Source organism: Callorhinus ursinus, unplaced genomic scaffold, assembly GCF_003265705.2.
Source record: "Callorhinus ursinus isolate GAN/ISIS: 27379988/994484 unplaced genomic scaffold, GSC_fseal_2.0 scaffold13, whole genome shotgun sequence".
NCBI classification, from domain to species: Eukaryota; Metazoa; Chordata; class Mammalia; order Carnivora; family Otariidae; genus Callorhinus; species Callorhinus ursinus.
Window position 1 is genome coordinate 12,588,085 of NW_027397075.1, and position 18,725 is coordinate 12,606,809.

General features: G+C 51.9%; 1 protein-coding gene across 2 annotated transcripts in view; it reads left to right on the forward strand.

The window, feature by feature from the left end:
• Positions 1-15,407, forward strand: part of SRL (sarcalumenin) — a 38,192-nt gene extending 22,785 nt beyond the window's left edge. The window contains exons 2-7 of one of the 2 annotated variants that reach the window (XM_073899595.1): positions 2,657-3,700; positions 5,359-5,460; positions 6,248-6,343; positions 9,750-9,866; positions 10,794-11,027; positions 12,192-15,407. In XM_073899595.1, coding sequence (XP_073755696.1) covers positions 2,657-3,700; positions 5,359-5,460; positions 6,248-6,343; positions 9,750-9,866; positions 10,794-11,027; positions 12,192-13,003 — 2,405 coding nt within the window. In that variant the 3' untranslated portion in view covers positions 13,004-15,407. The remainder of the gene's footprint in view (positions 1-2,656; positions 3,701-5,358; positions 5,461-6,247; positions 6,344-9,749; positions 9,867-10,793; positions 11,028-12,191) is intronic. The other variant, XM_073899596.1, reaches the window with a different exon arrangement.
• The last annotated feature ends 3,318 nt before the right edge of the window (positions 15,408-18,725 follow it).

Below are 18,725 nucleotides of genomic sequence, written 5' to 3' on the forward strand. Positions count from 1 at the left end.
CACCAACCTTACCATCATCATCACCATCACCATCCTCACCATCATCATCACCACCACCATCCTCACCATCATCATCATCATCATCATCACCCTCACCATCACCACCACCATCCTTACCATCATCATCACCACCATCACCACCATCCTTACCATCATCATCGCCATCACCACCATCCTTACCATCACCACCACCATCCCCATCATCACCACCATCATCACCACCATCCCCACCATCCCCACCATCACCACCATCACCATCATCATCATCATCATCACCATCATCCCTACCATCATCATCATCAATACTAGAGGGCAAGAGGGGCCTGTGGAAAGGGCTAGATTCACCAGAGAAGCCTGGACCATTGCTATTCCAAGGGCGAATGCCAAGGCTTGGGTGACTCATCCAACTTGGGAGCCCCCAGTGGGCATATTAGTAGGGAGGGGCCAGGAGCAGAAACCTTGGGCTCAGGGCCTCAGGGCTCAAGATTGTTTATCAGTGGTTTGCAGCTTTGGCTACATAGTAGAATTACCCAAGATTTTTTTTTTGTTGTTAATGTCCAGATGCTGGGGATACAGCCTAATTCAATCAGAACCTCTGAGGAGGGGGGAGGAGTGGCACCAAGAACTGGGTGATTCCAATGTGCAGCCAGTGCCCAGAACCACTGGGTCAGAGGCATTTTTATCAGGTGGTATAGACGAGTGCTTCTCAAACTAATGTGGAAACAAATCACTGGGGCATCTTGTGAAAATGCAGATTCTGATTCAGTGGGTCTGAACTGGGGCCTGAGAGTCTGCATCTCTACCAAGCCCCCCAGGTGATGCTGGTTCTGTGGGTGCCCAGACCACACTCTGAGTAGCATAGGTGTACCATCCCGCTTTAGGGCCAGGTAGCCTCCTTTGCTGCCCTGTAGTTAAGGCATTCAGTGTCTCAGATTTCAGACCTCTCAGTTGTAAAAATGGGGAGAAGAGTAAGACTTCTCTTCCAGAAGCAAGTGAGATGAAGTAGATCGAGTAAGATCAATTAATGTCTTATTTACATAAAATGCTTAAGCATTGCCTGGCATACTGAAACATTGTACAAATGTGTCTTATATGAGATATATTTCATGTATCTTGCTGCTCAGAGACCGTCAGTCTCTTTGGGTTTAACCAAGTTCCTGCCGTAGATTTTTCTCCAGGGAGCTGGGGGTGGGGATGGGGGGATGGAGATGCAAGCAGAAGAATTAGCAAATAAGGAAAGAAAATTTTAATGGGTAACGTGCAGCTCTTCCACAGACCTCTCCATGGCACTTTGGGTGGGCCGGGCACTGGGGAACACAGGGAGGATTATTAAGACAGTTCTGCGTTCCAGTCACCCATTAGCCATCTGTTGTCTTAGCAAGTCAAAGACTTTCTCTAGACCTTCTGAAATGTGTCTGATGGTAATTAAGGAGATCAGTCGAGGTCGTGAACTGGAAAGAGTCCTATCAGTGTAAGCCGCTCTTTTATAAATACAGGCACCTGAATTTCCTCTTTCTGAATTTGACAGGTTGCTGCTGTGGGGGTTAATGAGAAAATATTTGTTATTGGCCTCTGGAGGTTGCCCCAGCTTTCAGGGAACAAGGTGGGTGGGTACCCTGAGGCAAGAGGGGCACCCCAAGATGTGGTTTTTCTTTGTGGGAGGCAGAGATGGGAATACCAGGCTGTCCCCAGCGGAGGTGGGATGCCACTTCCTCAGAAAGCATCTTTGTGAGTTAAGGGAGTCCCTGGGGCTCTCTCAGCTACCCCAAGGCAGGGAGCCAGTCCTGCCTGGTCCTCCTCCTGGAGCCTCCTCCTTAAACAAGTCCCAGCCTGGGTGGGAGGGGACAGAAGGCATAGAATCCATCCTCTGTCCTGTCCCCATTTTGCACGTAAATCCCACTTATCCCCTGACAGAGGTCTCCGGCACAGACTAGGTACCCCCCTCACTCTCTCCTGCTCTGCTCTCTCTGTGCCCTCAGCTCTCCTGGTAAAGCCACGGGCCCTTAGAAGGGGAGCCCCTCGGGAAGGGGTTGGCTAAGGCCACCTGGAAGCCCTAGCCCTGCCCGTTTTGGGTATCTCCTCCTCCTCAGGCCATGTTCCCTCTAATTTAAGCCAGCAAGGCCGGCAAATGCCTGTCCTTAGGGGGACAGAGTTGGATGTGTGACTTAATAAGGCCGAGAGCCACAAGTAATCCCCTAAGTACTTGCCCTGTAACCTGAGATGATCTGGCCCGCACACACCTGTTTTCACTCCTTTGCTGATAGCAGTATAAAAAGCATGCCGGTTAATGACTCTAGGAACTGACAAGGCGGTGGAATGTCCAAGCATCTGTCCTATCGTGGAACGATCTCCCGGTGAGCCTGGCTACACGTGCCTGCCGAAAGGGATCCCTGAGTTTCCCTCCTTATGGTGATCAGGACCCAGTGGAGGCTTGAGGGGTGGGGCTCTTGGGGCAGCTCAGCCACTCACTCCCCGAGGGATGGACAGTGGGTGGGAGGGAGGCCAAGTAACACCTGCTCTGCTTGCCTCCGAAGACCAGGGAGGGAGGTCCACATCTCACTCCTGGAGGACAGGAGCTAGGTTGCGTTAGACTCTTTAGAGAAGCAGAGTGAGTGCCAACCCTGTGAAACTGACCAATGGTGTTCTAATCATTTAGAACTGCAAGTTTCCGCTTCGGGTGGCACAGAAGATGTTGGCAATTTGTTGGAGAATCATTTCTCTGCTGGAGAAGCAAGTCTAGAGGAGAAGGAAAGGGCGCTTTATGCGGAGGCGGCCCCTCGAGAGAAGACCCTGCTCCTTCACTCCCCGGATGGCAGGGAGGCTGAGAGCTCGGAGCAGACAGCCGCTGGGGCCCCTGCCGGTGCCGGCCCGGGCTCTGGTCCCGAAGTCAGCCTCTCCAATGCCTCAGCCTCAGAGTCAGCTGTCCCTGGGGACTCTGCGGGGTCTGGGGAGGAAGAAGTGGGCCCACTCGGAGCCAGCACCCTTCCAACAGAAGGGGAGGGCGGGCCTGGGGAAGAGCTGGGATTGGGAGAGGGCCCAGGACAGGAGGGGGCTGGGGGGGAGGCCGAAGGGCAGGCTGGGAGTGCCTTGGTCCCTGAGGAAGCTGAGGAGGTCCTAGGGGACCACCCTGCGCAGGGGGCAGCAGGAGGGACTGCACAGCCGGAAGTCTTGGGAGCCTCTCCTGGCATGGAGGTCACGGAGGTCCACACCCCTGAGACACGACAGGAGGACAGCCCAGGGCCTGATCGGGAGCCAGAAGTGCCAGATGGAGTCTTGGACATGGACACAGAAACCAAGGAGGGGGCCGAGGACCAGGGGGAGCCCAGCCCCAGCCCAGCCTCGGAGACCGGCCATGCACAGAGCTCCGAGGCAGGGGGCGCCCAGGAGGACCACCCCGCTGAGGGCCAGGCACCAGGGCTAACCGAGGAGGGCCTGGACGAGGCCTCCTCTGAAGAAGAGAGTGGTGACCATAGTGGAGGCGAGGAAGGAGGAGCTCCATCAGAAGAAGAATCTGAGGAGGACATTGGCGATGGAGAGAGTTCAGAAGAAGCAGGGGATGCCTCAGAGGAAGCCGGGGAACCCCAGGAAGCAGCAGGAACTGAGAGCCCTGGAGATGATGAGGGGACCCAGCTGAGCTCTGAGGAATTAAATACAGGGCCCGAGGGGGACGAGGCAGAGGAGTCTAAGGAGGGGCCTCAGGGTAGGGGATTACCAGGAGAGCTCTCAGCACTCTTCCTGGAAGACATGTGTGTGGTGGGATAGGCAGGGGCTGGGTGGGGCAGAACACCCAGCCAGCTCCGGGTTTGCTGGGTGGAGGCCCCGGCCAGGATGCCTGGCCCATGGGGTGCCTTTGGGCCGCTCATGAGCCACTAAACCCTGTTGGGAGGGACCAGTGGGAGGCTGCACCATGTAGGGCCCAGAATAACCCGGTTACTTCTGAGTGAGGCCCTCTGGAGCCTCCCTGTTAGGGTCCTTCAATCTACTTTAATGTGGGCCAGTGCCTTAACCTGAAGGGGACATGGGACACAGTGGCAGGTTTTGAGGCCCTGTGGTGGCAGGCTGGCGGAGAGAGGTGCGGGTATGGTGTGTTCCGGAGCCCCCTGGGTTCTCCCCTTGAAGACTAGGCTGGGTCCGGTGGGGTGGACGAGGACTGGGGTCAGGATGGTGATAAGAAATCTCAGGCTGGCTGGGACTGATGTCCTGCAGGACTGGGAGATGGGGCGCAGGGGAGGGCAGGGCCATCACTGGAGATGTAGTGCATCCTAAGGATGGCCGGCGCCCCCCCCCCCCCCCCCCGCTGCAGGCCACATCCGAAAATGCTGGCCTGGACCAAGAGCGGCCTTCAGGATGGAGGGCCTGAGCTCAGTCCTCACTTTCCAGCATGGCTCCCCCACAGATTTCCTTGCAGGATTTAGTTTCCGCACTGCTTTTTGGGCACTTGCACCCTCCACAAGGGGAAGGGCGTGCAGCCAGCCGGCAGCTCCCCTTTTCCCCTGTCCCTTCTGTGCTGCATCTGGGGTTGGGCTGCCGTGGCAGATCTTGGTGGAGAATCACATTCCTGAGGTGTTACACGAGACACAGTGATTCTTCTCTGCTCCCATCCCTTGTCGAACTGGTCTCCCCTACCTACCCAGTAGGCCTACAATGTGGGAACCCCTCCCTGGGAGCCTGCAGGGGGTCACCAGGGCATCTTCCACTTGGTCAGAAGCAAGGGTTGCCCTCCCGCTCTCTGGCCCAAGACATCCAGCTGCAGCTCCTCCCACCCAAGCCCCACAGTAGCCTGTGTGATCGTGATAAAATGCTCATTTTTGTCAGGTCAGCTGTTTGCTTAGAGCCCCTCCCTGGCTGCCAGTGCTCCTAGGAAGTAACGCAGACTCCTATAAACCGTTCCTGTCTCTTGCCCCCATCTTAACTCCTCCCCTCAGATCTCAGCTCCCAGGGAGGGTTTCTGACTCCCTGCTGAGACTTCATAGGCATACATCTTAGGCCCCCATAGCTTCTGGAATCTTTCCTGCCATAGCCACAACACTGTAATTATTACCTTACTTTCAAGATGATTTCTCCCCGGAAAACTCCCCGAGGGCAGGAGCTATGTCTGTTTTGGGCACCACTGCATTCCTAGCATGGAGCTCAGTCCTGACCCATGGTAGGTACTCAGTCCGTATTTGTTGATTGCGTGAAATGGATCATGGAGTTTAGCAGAAGTTGAGTTTGGATTTTTTGAGTCTCCTCGAGACAGAACTCGGTTCAGTTGAACTTGGCAAGCCTTCCTGTAGCACTTCCTTATGCCCTTTCCTGCAAAGAGCAAAGCCCAGCTCTTAGCTTTGCCCTAACCCTGCACTGTGCTTCTCTCCCCAGAAGAGGCAGAGGATGTGAGTGAAGAAGCCCCTATGAGGGACCGCTCCCACATCGAGAAAACTCTGATGCTGAATGAGGACAAGCCAGTGGATGATTACTCTGGTAACCAGAGGAAGGACCTGGGACTGGGGGTGGGTCCAGGGCTGGGCTCTGAGGCTGGCAGGTCCCCAGGGCTGAGAGTCCTGGAGATGGGGGACTCTGTGGAAGAGGCTCCCAGAGCAGTGTCCAAGGCCTGTGTGGGGGCTCTGGATTGGCAGGGAGGAGGAGAGGTGATCCAAGCAGAGGGAACAGGGCCAGGGTCGAGGACAAATCCCAGTACTGCTGCTGGGGGCCCGGTGCCAGCCTTCGTGCCGTGGCCAGGGAGGTTTGCTAATGAGAGTTCATCCCATCTGCTTTGGTTTTTACAGTTTATAAAGCCCTTTTATTTCTGGCACTTCATCCTCAGAATAACCCAAGGCTTTCAGTGGGGCTCATGTCTCCTCTTCATTGAGGAGCTAGCTGGAGCTCAGAGCAGCCTCGGGTTTGCACGGGTCTCATGGCGCACACAGCTAGAGGAGAGCAGTGAGAAGGTCGGGTCTAGACAGCCTGGCCTGGGGCCCCAGTTCCTCCTGGGCCTCACACCCTGCAGGCTCCCTGCCTCACCCTGGGAGTTGCTTCTCCCTGGAGGGAGAAGAGGATCAGGTTTAAAAAAAAAATAGTGCAGGAGGTTTGGAGGGTGGGAGGGAATGCCTTTTGGTTAACGATTTCTGAGGGTTGGGATGTGGACCATCTCCCTCCAGGAATGCTAATGTATGGCTGTAGAGTGAGGCTGCCACGGGGGGGGGGTGGCTGCGGAGTGAGCCTGGACCCCCTTCCTTCACCCTCTCCCTTCACCCTTCTCTGCCCCCAGTGGTGCTGCAGCGGCTTCGAAAGATCTACCACTCATCCATCAAGCCCCTGGAGCAGTCTTACAAATACAATGAGCTTCGGCAGCACGAGATCACAGGTACGCTCGTGCCTGATGCCTGTGCCATGCCCTCTTGTGCTGTGTGAGTGGTGGGCATGAGGACACGTGGAGCTGAGCTCTCCTAAATCCCCCCGGAGGCCTCGGTCCTGGGATCATCCTTCCCCTGCAAGGGTACCCATATCTGCACAGGGTTTGGTGGAGACCACGTTGTTTTCGTGCATTCATGCTTCAGTAGTACAGTCATGGTTTCCCAGGACCGCGATGCCAGTTTCCATCCCTCCTGTGCTGAATGGTCCCCCAGGGCCCCTGACTGCGAAGAGATGTGTCAAGTCCCCTAATTTGTCCGGAATCCTTTTTTTCTTCTCCTTATCACTTCTTCGGTCAGCTTTCCTTGGGTCTGGATTCTTTTAAAAGTTCATTTTCAGAATAATAAAAACAAGGGATACTTGTTGCCAAAAAGAAATCAAATAGTGGAAAACAGTACGGATTGAAAAATAATCCCTCTCTTGATTTTCAGCGTCTCCCCTTCCACTTCAGAGACTCCCTCTGTTATAGTTTCCTGCAAGTACTTCCGGACATTTGCACTGTGCCCATGAACAAACACAAGCGCGTCCTTCTCTGTTTGCATTTTACCCAATGGTATCCCAGTGCATGGTTGCGGGTGCGCAGCTGCGCTTTGCTCTTTCTGAGCCTCTGAACGCACCACCCTAGGTAGTCATTGTCCAGCTGACGGACGATCGGGCGTTTGCCACGTTCAGTTCCAAAAACGTTCCAAACGCGACTCTAATTGCTAGGTATTTTCGTGCAGATCCATTTGTAGGACACATGCTTCCAAGTGCAACAGTGGAGTAAAGCATTTTCGTAGTTGTTGCCAAGTCGCCTTAGGTCGGACCAGTTTGTGGCCACGATAATGGTCTGTGAGAGTCTTGTTCCCCCGCAGCCGTACCCTTTTCCCAAGCTGCTCCTCTCCAAAAAGTTTCACGGTGGTGTCTGGTTGAGTGGTGAGTGGCGTTACACATCTATCTCTGTGTGAACTGGGGGTTTCTGTATTCTCTCATGTGATGCTCTTGATGGCTCTAAAGTGGGTAGGGTGTTTAGGCTAGCTATTATTCCCGCTTCACAGAAGAGGGCCCTCACGCACAGATGCCAGGGATTCGCAGCCTCCCTGTGTCTCACCTGTGGCCGCCTGCACATGGCAGTAGCTCCCCCTGCTGCAGACGGCCGAAACAGCAGTCCCCAGAGAGCCCATTTCTGGTTCGTTTCTGGTTCATCTCTGCGGGAGCTGGAAGGTCCAGTTCCCCTCGTGTCTCCCAGGCCTGGGTCAAAGACATTCTCTGTAGGATCTCTGTGATTGTAACTGGGGACTCCTGCCACCCCCTCCGACTGCCTATCCCTTCCTGTCCTCAAGCCAGGGGCCAACTTCCAGAGATGCGAGCGACTCATCATGTGTGTTTGCAGGCAGGGAGGAATGGGGCGGGGCCGTGGTATCAATTTCAGGCAATTATATATGTGCCTGCCATTTATGAGACGCCATCTTAGTCTTCTGAGACTAAGTTTCACCCTCGAGAAAGAAAACCAGCACCTCAAGAAGCAAGGTGCAGAACAAGAAGAATACTGTACTCCTCTTTGGAGAAAAAAGATGGGGAATGTGATATCTGCTCCTATTGCTTGGATTGCATGCATTAAAATGCCTGAAAGAATACGTAGTGGGTGTTATGGTCTAAGCAGATTGGGGACAGGGGTGGGAGACTTTCACTCTATACCTTTTTATCCTTTGGAGTTTTTTTTTTTTTAAAGAGTTTATTTTATTTTATTTATTTGAGAGAGAGAATGAGATAGAGAGAGCATGAGAGGGGGGAGGGTCAGAGGGAGAAGCAGACTCCCTGCCGAGCAGGGAGCCCGATGCGGGACCCGATCCCGGGACTCCAGGATCATGACCTGAGCCGAAGGCAGTCGCTTAACCAACTGAGCCACTCAGGCGCCCGATATACTTCTGAGTTTTGAACCAAGAAATTAAATACATCAAAATGGAAAAAAGTGGAAAAAAAGAGTGTCTACTGTCAGGGCCTATGTGCCGGGCTCAGGGAGACAAAGAGGTTGGAGAACTTGAGGTGTACGTGACACTGGGTTGGCCCCTGTGCCGTGGCTCAGAGACGAGTTGCAAGAACAGATGCCTGCGAGTCAGCAGCCAGTGGTCTCATACCCCCCCTGCTCCCCGCCCCCTGGTTTTGAAAGCACTGGAGGATTCTGCTTTCCCTTCTTAGGGACCCCAACTGGTGTGGCCCGGGCAGGGTGCTCTTCCTGACATTGGACACAGGGCCCAGGAAGCCAAGAACTACCTAGTCAGTGCTTGGTCCTGGGACCTGGTAAATAGATTATGGTCTCTGGAGGCTAATTTGAGACTGGCCCGGAGCCCAGGGTCAGGCTGAGCCTGAGGTAGGAATGTCAGGGGGCCCCCGTCCAGGATGTCTAAGATTATGTAAGCCTCTTTCATGTCTTTTTTTTTTTCTGTTACCAATCCAGATAGCAGAGGGGTTTTTTTTTAAACTTTTTTTAGGATTTTTTTTTAAAGATTTTATTTATTTATTTGACAGAGAGACAGAGAGAGAGCACAAGCAGGGGGAGCGGCAGGCAGAGGGAGAGAGAGAAACAGGCATCCTGCTGAGCAGGGAGCCCAATGTGGGGCTCGATCTCAGGACCCTGAGATCACAACCTGAGCTGAAGGCAGACGCTCAACTGACTGAGCCACCCAGGCGCCCCTTAAGACTTTATTTTTAAGTAGTCTCTACATCCAATGTGGGGCTTGAACTCACGACCCCAAGATCAAGAATTACATGCTCTACCGATGGAGCCAGGCAGGCGCCCCCAGGTAGCAGAGTTTTAACCTCTCCCCCTGTGGTAGTTCCCTTCTCCCCTTATGAACTGTCCCCCAGATGCAAACCAGGAGGCCTCACCCACAGTGAGCTCTGAGTTGGTGTGTTTGTTGATGTCACTTACCTCCTTCTGGTGCCCGTGTGCCAAAGATCTGTGTAAGGCCAAAATCATGTCTCCTGGTGTCTTTTAACTGGGTGATCGCACTTATGTAGTAAGACACTTATGGACTGCCACACCCTGCCCGGTCTGGTGTAGAATTCTTTTTTTTTTTAAGATTTTATTTATTTATTTGAGAGAGAGAGAATGAGAGATAGAGAGCATGAGAGGGAAGAGGGTCAGAGGAAGAAGCAGACTCCCTGCTGAGCAGGGAGCCCGATGTGGGACTCGATCCGGGACTCCAGGATCATGACCTGAGCTGAAGGCAGTCGCTCAACCAACTGAGCCACCCAGGCGCCCATGGTGTAGAATTCTGTAACTCCGTCAGATGGGCGTGGGATGCGGCGGGAAGCACTGGGTCACTCCCGTAAAAACCTTGTCAGTCACTTCCATGTCTAATTCCTGCTGCCTACAGATGGGGAGATTACTTCCAAGCCCATGGTGCTGTTCCTCGGACCGTGGAGCGTTGGCAAATCCACTATGATAAACTACCTCCTCGGGTTGGAAGACACTCGCTACCAGCTCTATACAGGTAAAAGCGGGATTCTCTTGCCTGTGTGTCGGTGTGTCAGTGTCCTGTGTGAAGGCATGATGAAACAGTCATGTGTGTCTTTAATAGAACGATGAGAATTACATACAAGAAACCAGCAGCTATAATCCGTGTTCACAGGAGCATTTCTCACAACAGCCGAGAGGTGGAAACCACCCAAACATCCATGGATGGATGAATGGATAAACAAAAGGGTCTATCCGTATGATAGAGTGTGGAGTATTATTCAGTCTTAAGAAAGAATGCATTTCTGAAACATGCTACAACATGCATGAATCTTTTTTTTTTAAGATTTTATTTATTTATTTGACAGAGACACAGCGAGAGAGGGAACACAAGCAGGGGGAGTGGGAGAGGGAGAAGCAGGCTTCCCGCTGAGCAGGGAGCCCGATGCGGGGCTTGATCCCAGGACCCTGGGACCATGACCTGAGCCGAAAGCAGACGCCTAACGACTGAGCCACCCAGGCGGTCCAACATGCATGAATCTTGAAGACACTACATTGAAATAAGTCAGACACAAAAGGACAGATATCTTACGATTCCACTTACAAGGTGCCTAGAGTCATCCAATCCATGGAGACAGAGTAGAGGAGAGATTACCGGGGGCTGGGAAGGGGGAATGAGTGGGGACAGTTTCAGTTTGTGAGATAGATGGTGGTGAGGGCTGCACAACAGTGTGAATGTGCTTAATGCCACTGAATTGTACACCCAAAAATGGTTAAAACTGTCAATTTCATGACACATATTTTTACAATTAAAAAAAGAAAGAAGACACTGGCTTAGCAAGCAGGGTATCCAGTTCTTGAGGCAAGTCTGCCCTGAAACCCCTGGCTCACCCACTTACTTTGTAGTAGGGTCTCTGTCGCAGAGGTGACTGTGTCCCGACTGACCTCGTGCCCATGCGTGCAGGTGCTGAGCCCACCACCTCGGAGTTCACCGTCCTCATGCACGGACCCAAGCTGAAAACCATTGAGGGTATCGTCATGGCTGCTGACAGCACTCGGTCCTTCTCACCCCTCGAGAAATTTGGCCAGAATTTCCTAGAGAAGCTGATTGGCATCGAGGTTCCCCACAAACTTCTGGAGCGAGTCACTTTCGTGGATACACCAGGCATCATCGAGAACCGCAAGCAGCAAGAAAGAGGTAGTTGAGCGCTTGTATCTGGACAGCTTGAGCTTTGTCTTAGAAAACCATTCGATGGGGTGGTAGGCAGACAGGGGAGAGGAAAGGTGACCAGCGTTGTCCAAGATGAATTGGATCCCTGTCCATGTGTACTTGACCTCTGGTTAGCTTGGGTTCTGGTTTGAACCTGACCTTGAACTCTTCCTGGTCCAGTGTCTGCTTGACCAGGCCTGCTTGAACAGAAGCCTGTATTACACTTCCCAGCATTCTCTTCCAGTGGGAGAGGAGTGCCACTTTGGTCCCAGCAGACACGTGGTTATGACAGAGGCCACTGAGTATCACCACGACACAGGGCTGTCTGCAGAGATGAGTCATCACAGGGTATTTGTAGGACTATAGGCCCAGATGGTGGATCTCACTTTATGGTTATAACTCTCATTTTGGTTTCCTTACTGTTTTATTACTAGTAATAATATTGTCACTAATAATTATAATAGTAAATTAACCTTTATTCTTCTATTATGCATTGGATAATTGTATGCATTACTGGTTGATTGTTGTAGAAAAATTTCAAGACAGGTCTTCCTAGTCTCCTCATTTTGGAAATAAGTGGAAGGAATTAAAATATGTCGAGCACCTACTGTGTGAGAGGCAGTTTTAGTTATGTGCTTTACTTATAGCAACATCATAATCTTTATATCAACCTAGGTATTATTGTTCTTCTTGTTATTTTGTAGCTAAGATGGTACAGCTTGGAAGCATTTACTCTTCTGGGCTGGCCAGTGGCAGAACCCAAATTCCAGTCCGGGTCTTGGGCCAGCTCCACATTGCTTCCCCCTAAATAGCATTCCTCTCTTTCATATTCTTCTAATTCCCTGACTTCAGCCCTTCAATGTCTTTGCCACTGTCCCATATCTTTTTAGACAGTAGAAAGATCTCCATTTTGAAAAAGTATTTTACTTTCCTGGAGCCTTGGATTCCATAGATTAAAACAAGGATCAGGCTGTTCTAGGCTGAGTGCTGACAAGGCGCAGGAGATATGCAATTAATTCTTTTAGTCTTTGGAAGCCCAGAAAATCCCTACTGCCTTTATTCCCTTCAACCCAGGCAATGGTTTGGTTCTGGAAGGGGGCACGAGGGGCTTAGGGTGAGCCTGCTCAGTTTGACTTCTTGCTCCCCCCCAAGGTTACCCCTTCAATGATGTGTGCCAGTGGTTCATCGACAGAGCGGACCTCATCTTTGTTGTCTTTGACCCAACCAAGTTGGACGTGGGTCTGGAGCTGGAGATGCTCTTCCGCCAGCTGAAGGGACGAGAGTCCCAGATAAGGATCATCCTGAACAAGGCCGACAACCTGGCAACGCAGATGCTCATGCGGGTCTATGGGGCCCTTTTCTGGAGCTTGGCCCCGCTCATCAACGTCACAGAGCCCCCGAGGGTTTATGTCAGCTCCTTCTGGCCACAAGACTACAAGCCCGATACCCACCGGGACCTGTTTCTCAAGGAAGAGATCTCTCTCCTGGAAGACCTGAACCAGGTGATCGAGAACAGGTTGGAGAACAAGATCGCCTTCATCCGCCAGCATGCCATCCGGGTCCGCATTCACGCCCTCCTGGTCGACCGCTATCTGCAGACTTACAAGGACAAAATGACCTTCTTCAGTGATGGAGAGCTGGTCTTTAAGGACATTGTGGAAGACCCCGACAAATTCTACATCTTCAAGACCATCCTGGCAAAGACCAACGTCAGCAAGTTTGACCTTCCCAACCGCGAGGCCTACAAGGACTTCTTTGGCATCAACCCCATCTCCAGTTTCAAGCTGCTGTCTCAGCAGTGCTCCTATATGGGGGGCTGCTTCCTGGAGAAGATTGAGCGGGCCATCACGCAGGAGCTCCCCGGCCTCCTGGGAAGCCTCGGGCTAGGGAAGAATCCAGGTGCTCTCAACTGTGACAAAACAGGGTGTGGCGAAACCCCAAAGAATCGCTATAAGAAACACTAGGTCGTTGTGTCGCCGTTCTGGGGTTCCTGTTAGTGGATGAGCTTGTGTCCTGTCTGAGAAGTCCTGGTTTATTAACCCTTTGAGCCACACTGGCAAGAATCTTTACACACCGGAGATTTGGGAGTTAATTGAGGCCAGTGCTGGGGGAGGGTGCGGGTCAAGGGAGGCCAGAGGAAACTGTGAATTATAGTGTGCCTGTCTTGTTGCTTCAGTGGGGGGCCTGACTGAGGCAGGTCAGGCCCCGCCTGCTTTTCCTGGGTCCTATCGCAAAGGGACAAAGAGCAGCTAAATTCTAGCGTATACTGAGCTTATACTGAGGTGATGAGCGTCCAGCTGAAAGCAGCTGAAATTCCTTTTTCGCCCTCTAAGCTGGGAAAATAGGGAAGACTTGATTTCTGTAGGGCTGCTCAGGTCCTTTGTGGCTTCCTCCCACGCAGTCTCCTGCTGGTCCTCTAGCCCTCTCCTGCTCCTTGCTTGGGTTGGCTTCAACAGGGGACAGTCTCTTGGGTTGGAATCCACCTGGGTTTTGAGCCTACCCCCAGGCCCTCCACCCTGCTTCCTCTGGGGGCGGGGGAACGGTTTAGGATACCAGAATGCTAAGAGAGAACAGGAGTCCCCCAGGCTAGGAGACGGAGCTGCCTCCCCCCTGCCATTTCTCCGATGTAGTCTTCTAAGCCGGCTGGGAAGCTCGGTCCCTTTCTTGGCCCCAAGAGGAGGCTAGTGTTCCATGCATTCAGGTAATTGACTTCTTGGAAGTGACTTCAGTGAAACTACCAGAAGGGCTCAGAGGGTTAATTGGTTTGCAGTGTGTCTTTGTCTATTGCATGTCTTGGAAAACAGACCCCAAAGGCTTTGGGTTTCAGAGGGGACGATGGAAACCTTGCTCCTTTTCATGAGGGTCTTCTCTGGGCAGCCCATCTACTCTGGATGAGGAGGCAGCAGTTTCCACACCTTCTCTGCAGAGACGCTCTGCGGAAGGGTCATCCCCTCCTGGTTTTCATGCCATGGCTTCCCTTTTCTTCTCCATTCCCTGATGTGCCAACACTCAAAACTCAGAGTGATTTCCCACGAGTCAGAACCAGTGCCAGCCACTCGGTGTGGGTGGCAACCAAGGCTTCACATTCGGTTTTCCACCTGAACTTGATACTGATTTGCACCAAACATACCACAGGGCAGCCAGGGCCTTCAAATACGGACAAGTGTGAATATGCATGTACTGCCTTGTCCAAGAGAGCTGAGGGAGACAGCAGAGGCCAAGGGGCATGGAGAAAGGATGCTCTGTGAGGGTCATGCCTGGCTGCTGGGCAACCCCGGAGGGCAGTGGGGGATGGAGGGAAGGAGCCTTTTGACGAAAAGTAGGTGGGTGAACAGTCTGTGCAAATCCAGGAGACCTGGCCCAGGGCTGTCCGGAGCGGCACCTGTGGCCTCGTGAGCCAGCCTCGCTTGGGAGCGAGCCATCTGGGGGGCTTCACCATGAGGCCTGGGTCAGGGCCCACCAGCACCAGGGGGTCACCTTGGACCAGAAGGAAAGCGAAGATGAAGGCAGATGGGAGGCACTCTGAGGACAAGGCCATGGAAGCAAATTGCTGATCAATCAGATTAGGTCCCCGTGGAGAATTTGGAATTCCTGCTTCCCAGAATGATTAGCACTCGGGTGCATACTGCAGCAGGACCTGGAACCTCCCACAAGAAAGCCAGAGGCCCCAAAGCCTCCGGGATATTGTCTCTAAGGACACAGTCAAGCAGAGCACCAGGGGCCTGCTGGGGCACCCAAGGAGCCTGGTGACCAGGGCCTGATGAGCTGCTTTTTTTCTCATTAAAAACCAGCCCTTGCCTCACCTCCCCGTCACGTCCCCTCTCACCTTGCTCCTTAATGTTCCCAATGTCCTCGAGCATATCAGGTTTTCTCCGTGCAGCAGGGCCATACAAAGTACAGAACTGTTATAGCAGCTGATGCCCCCATCACTTTGGGGGAAGCGGGTGCAAGGAAGCCAGTACATTCATACAGGATCTTTGTTTTCATGGGGCTGGGGCTGACATTATCAGTGTGATCTTTTCTTCCTTTCTCGTTCCATCCATTTGCCTTTTCTTATTTGTCCCTCTGCTCTCTCAACCTGCCTTTTCTCTAAATGGCCCGTAGGCTGGTCAGCGGGTCTGCCTAGGCTTTCAGTGCTGTTTGGGCCTCTGTTCTGTGGATGTGGATTTCAAACAGAATTCTGACTCTTTGGGGAGGACGGGGATTGGGACCTGGGGGTAAATTTAGGATCCAGAGATTCCCCCCAAGAGGAGTTATCTGTAAGTATTTGTGCCTGAACAGTTGCTGTTTCTCTCCAAAGTGGAAACTTTCCAGTGTTCTTGCCATTCTGATTTCATCAGGGAGGAAATCTCAATAAAGTTCAATCTCTCTGTGACACTGCCTGCTTTCTCATAGTCTCTGGCCAGCCTAATCCCTTCCTCTTCCTTTTATCTAGTAGTAGACCGATTTTTATTAATACTTGTTTTTCAAGCAGTTTCAGGTCCACAGCAAAACGGAGAGGGAGGTGGAGGTTTCCCACACACCCCCTGCTGCTGCAATGCACAGCCTCCCCCACTAGCAACACCCCCAGTGGAGTGGAACATGTGTTCCAACCGATGAGCCGATGTGGGCATGCCATAGTCACCCAGAGTCCATATGTTAGGGTTTGTTCCTGGTGGTGTGCATTCTGCGTGTTTGGACAAATGTATCATGATGTGTCCATCCTTATAGAATATACGGGCTATTTCCACTGCCCTAAAAATCCTCTGCATTCCACCTGTTCACCCCTCTCATCTCTTCCCAACCCCGAGTGCTACTTTCTAAGTTTCTTAGGGATAGATTGACAATACACGAATTGCCCACTTGTATTTTAGACACCCCCGTGCCTTCTTCTCTAGACCCTTCCTGCTTCCAGCCCACCAGTGTCAAAGATGACCTTGAAACCCAGGCTTCCCATTGTAGGATTGGAAACAAAGACACGCTCTCTCCTCAGCCCCTGGCTGTCATTCTCCCTGGCGTCTATGGCACTAGCCCATTCATAGGAACTATGGAAGTTTCTGTCCCCAAGACTCTCAGAGAGGCAGACACGCTGCTACATCCATGTCCTCAACCACGCCACTGCCCACTTGGTAGCTGAAGATTCTGGGGAGGGAGCTGGAGGGTCTGCCCTGAATGTAAGGATGGTGCCTCCCCTTGGCTTCTGCTAAAAGTGGTGCTCCCCACAGCAGGACCCTGGGCTTCCTACTTGTACTTGTTTTTAATGAATCCTTACCCTGTCCTTGACTCCCTGAGCAGAGCTCCTTTACTTTGAAATGGAGGGCTTCACACCCTGATTCAGAGCATGTTTGCAAAGGGAGGACCTGGGCCCTGGGGAGTCGGTGGGAGGCTGGAAATAGACGGGGGTGTGAGAGTGAACAACATGCCATCATGAGGGGGCCAGTACAGGGAGGATGCGGAATTGGTGGCCACCTGCTCTGGGTTTCCTAAGTCGGGAGAGGCTGATCTCAGGGTGGGATGAATAGGGCAGTGTGGCTCATTGCTTCCCTCTCCCTTGCCCTCCTCCTGATTCGGGGGTCCGCAGTCCACAGTCAGCAACGTAGTAGCCTGACCCAGCTCACACCACTGCTGCCCTCCCCCAGGTCGGCTCTCCCACCCATGACAGCAACCAGTGTTTTCCTGTGACTGGGAGAAATATGGAGCATTTTCCTGGAAAGCAGAAGGTAGGTGAGGTCTGTTTTGAAGATAAACATCACACACCAGAACCTGCCAGCATGTTCAAAATTGTGCTATTTCACGAGTACCCTACTGACACCTTTACATTGTCTGCCATGAGGTCAGCCAGATGCCATGGAGAAAGCAAATCAAAGACCATTCTAAACCTAGCCAGGTGATATAGGGGGCCTGAACGGAACGAATGTCTTCACAGGGATGCGTATGTATGTGAATATGTCAGGGTTACCTATGGTTATATGTACAAGGGGCGTGCAAATGCCTGCATGGAAAGCTGGCATGTGTGCAGAAACCAATGTATATGTGAGTGTTTGTGGCCAAAATATCTCTGAGTATGTAGCACAGTGACCAGCACGGAGGACTTATTACCTCCGTGCCATCAGAATGAAAGAGTAAGTGGGTTTGGGGGGTAGTAAAGAAGGTGTCTGTGTACTGTATGTTGTGTGTGGAGGGCCCTGGGAGGGGGGAAGGTATGTGTGGGTGTGGCTGTGAAGAAGTAATTGTATGAATGACATGTGGATGACAGATTATGGGAGCACTGGGCATAGGCAGATGTGTGCATGAGGAGAGCCAGATGCCCTACCCAGAGGGGAGATCCAGGAAGACCCAGCCATAGGAGGACACCTCTGAGGCCCTGCCTTTGCACTTGTAGGCCCCCCCCCCAACCCCTCAGCGAACTGAGGGGAAGTCGGAGCCTTCAAAAACTCACAAGCACTGGCAACATTTCATGCCTATTCTACTGTCCGTGACATTTGGCTCAAGCTTTTCCCAGTCCAGGGAAACCTTGATGGCAATAAAAAAGAAGCATAAGAAAAACAAGAAGATGAAAGTAGTGACACAAATTTGCCTGTAGTAAAGGTGTATCCCACAGGTTCTGAGGTATTTATTCCCTGTACCAAAGGATAAAAAAATAACATGCATAAATGAGCATTTTCTGTGAGTGTTTGCATCGTGGATCATGTTCTCTGTTTCCGCATCATTTCACTGGGGGAAGAAAACCAACTTCTAGAGTCCCCCTTTGCCAGGAACTGGGATAGAGACCAATAGACATTCCCACAGTTGTATTTGACATGATGAGGTAATTCTAACAGCCACATGCCAGGCCACATGATAGGTGCTTCATGTGCATTATTTCATATAATGCTCACATTGCCCCACAGGTAGGGAGCTGTCTCACACGGAAAAGACCAGAGACTCCGGAGTCGGATTGCTTGGGCTTCGTCCTGGGCTCCAGCACTTACTGGCTGGGCAGCTCCAGGCAAATGACACAGTTGTGTGCTTCAGAATCCTCAGCCATGAAATGAAGATCCGAAGAGCCCCTCTCTCTGCGGGGCTGAGGTGAGGATGAGATCACTTAAAACAAGCAATGTGCTAGAAGTAGTACGCAGCCCACAGCAAGCATTCCATGCATGTTATTATTATTCATATTTTACTGATGAGACTGATGGTCAGAACGGTGGGGAGGTGGCATGTGGAGGTGTGAGGGCCAGAATTCCATCTGAAGCCTGACTCACGCTACGGCAGGTGAGGTTACTTGCCCAGGGTCACATTTGGTGACACTGGTCTTTCTGATCCCAGGGCATTTCCCTCCTCTTCAGAAACTGACAAAAATGAAGAATTGCTTGATTTTTTCAGTGGTCCCTCAGCACCTTGAACCTTGGTGGTAACAAAATTTTAAAACACACATAATTCGCATTAGAAAATTTATTTATTTATTTAAAAGATTTTATTTATTTGAGGGAGAGAGAGCTTGAGAGATCATGAGCAGGGGGGAGGGGTAGAGGGAGAAGCAGACTCCCCACTGAGCAGGGAGCCCAAAGTGAAGCGGAGCTCCATCCCAGGACCCTGGGATCATGACCCGAGCCAAAGGCAGATGCTTATTTATTTTATTTATTTTTTAAATTTTTTATTGTTATGTTAATCACCATATATTACATCATTAGTTTTTGATGTAGTGTTCCATGATTCATTGTTTGT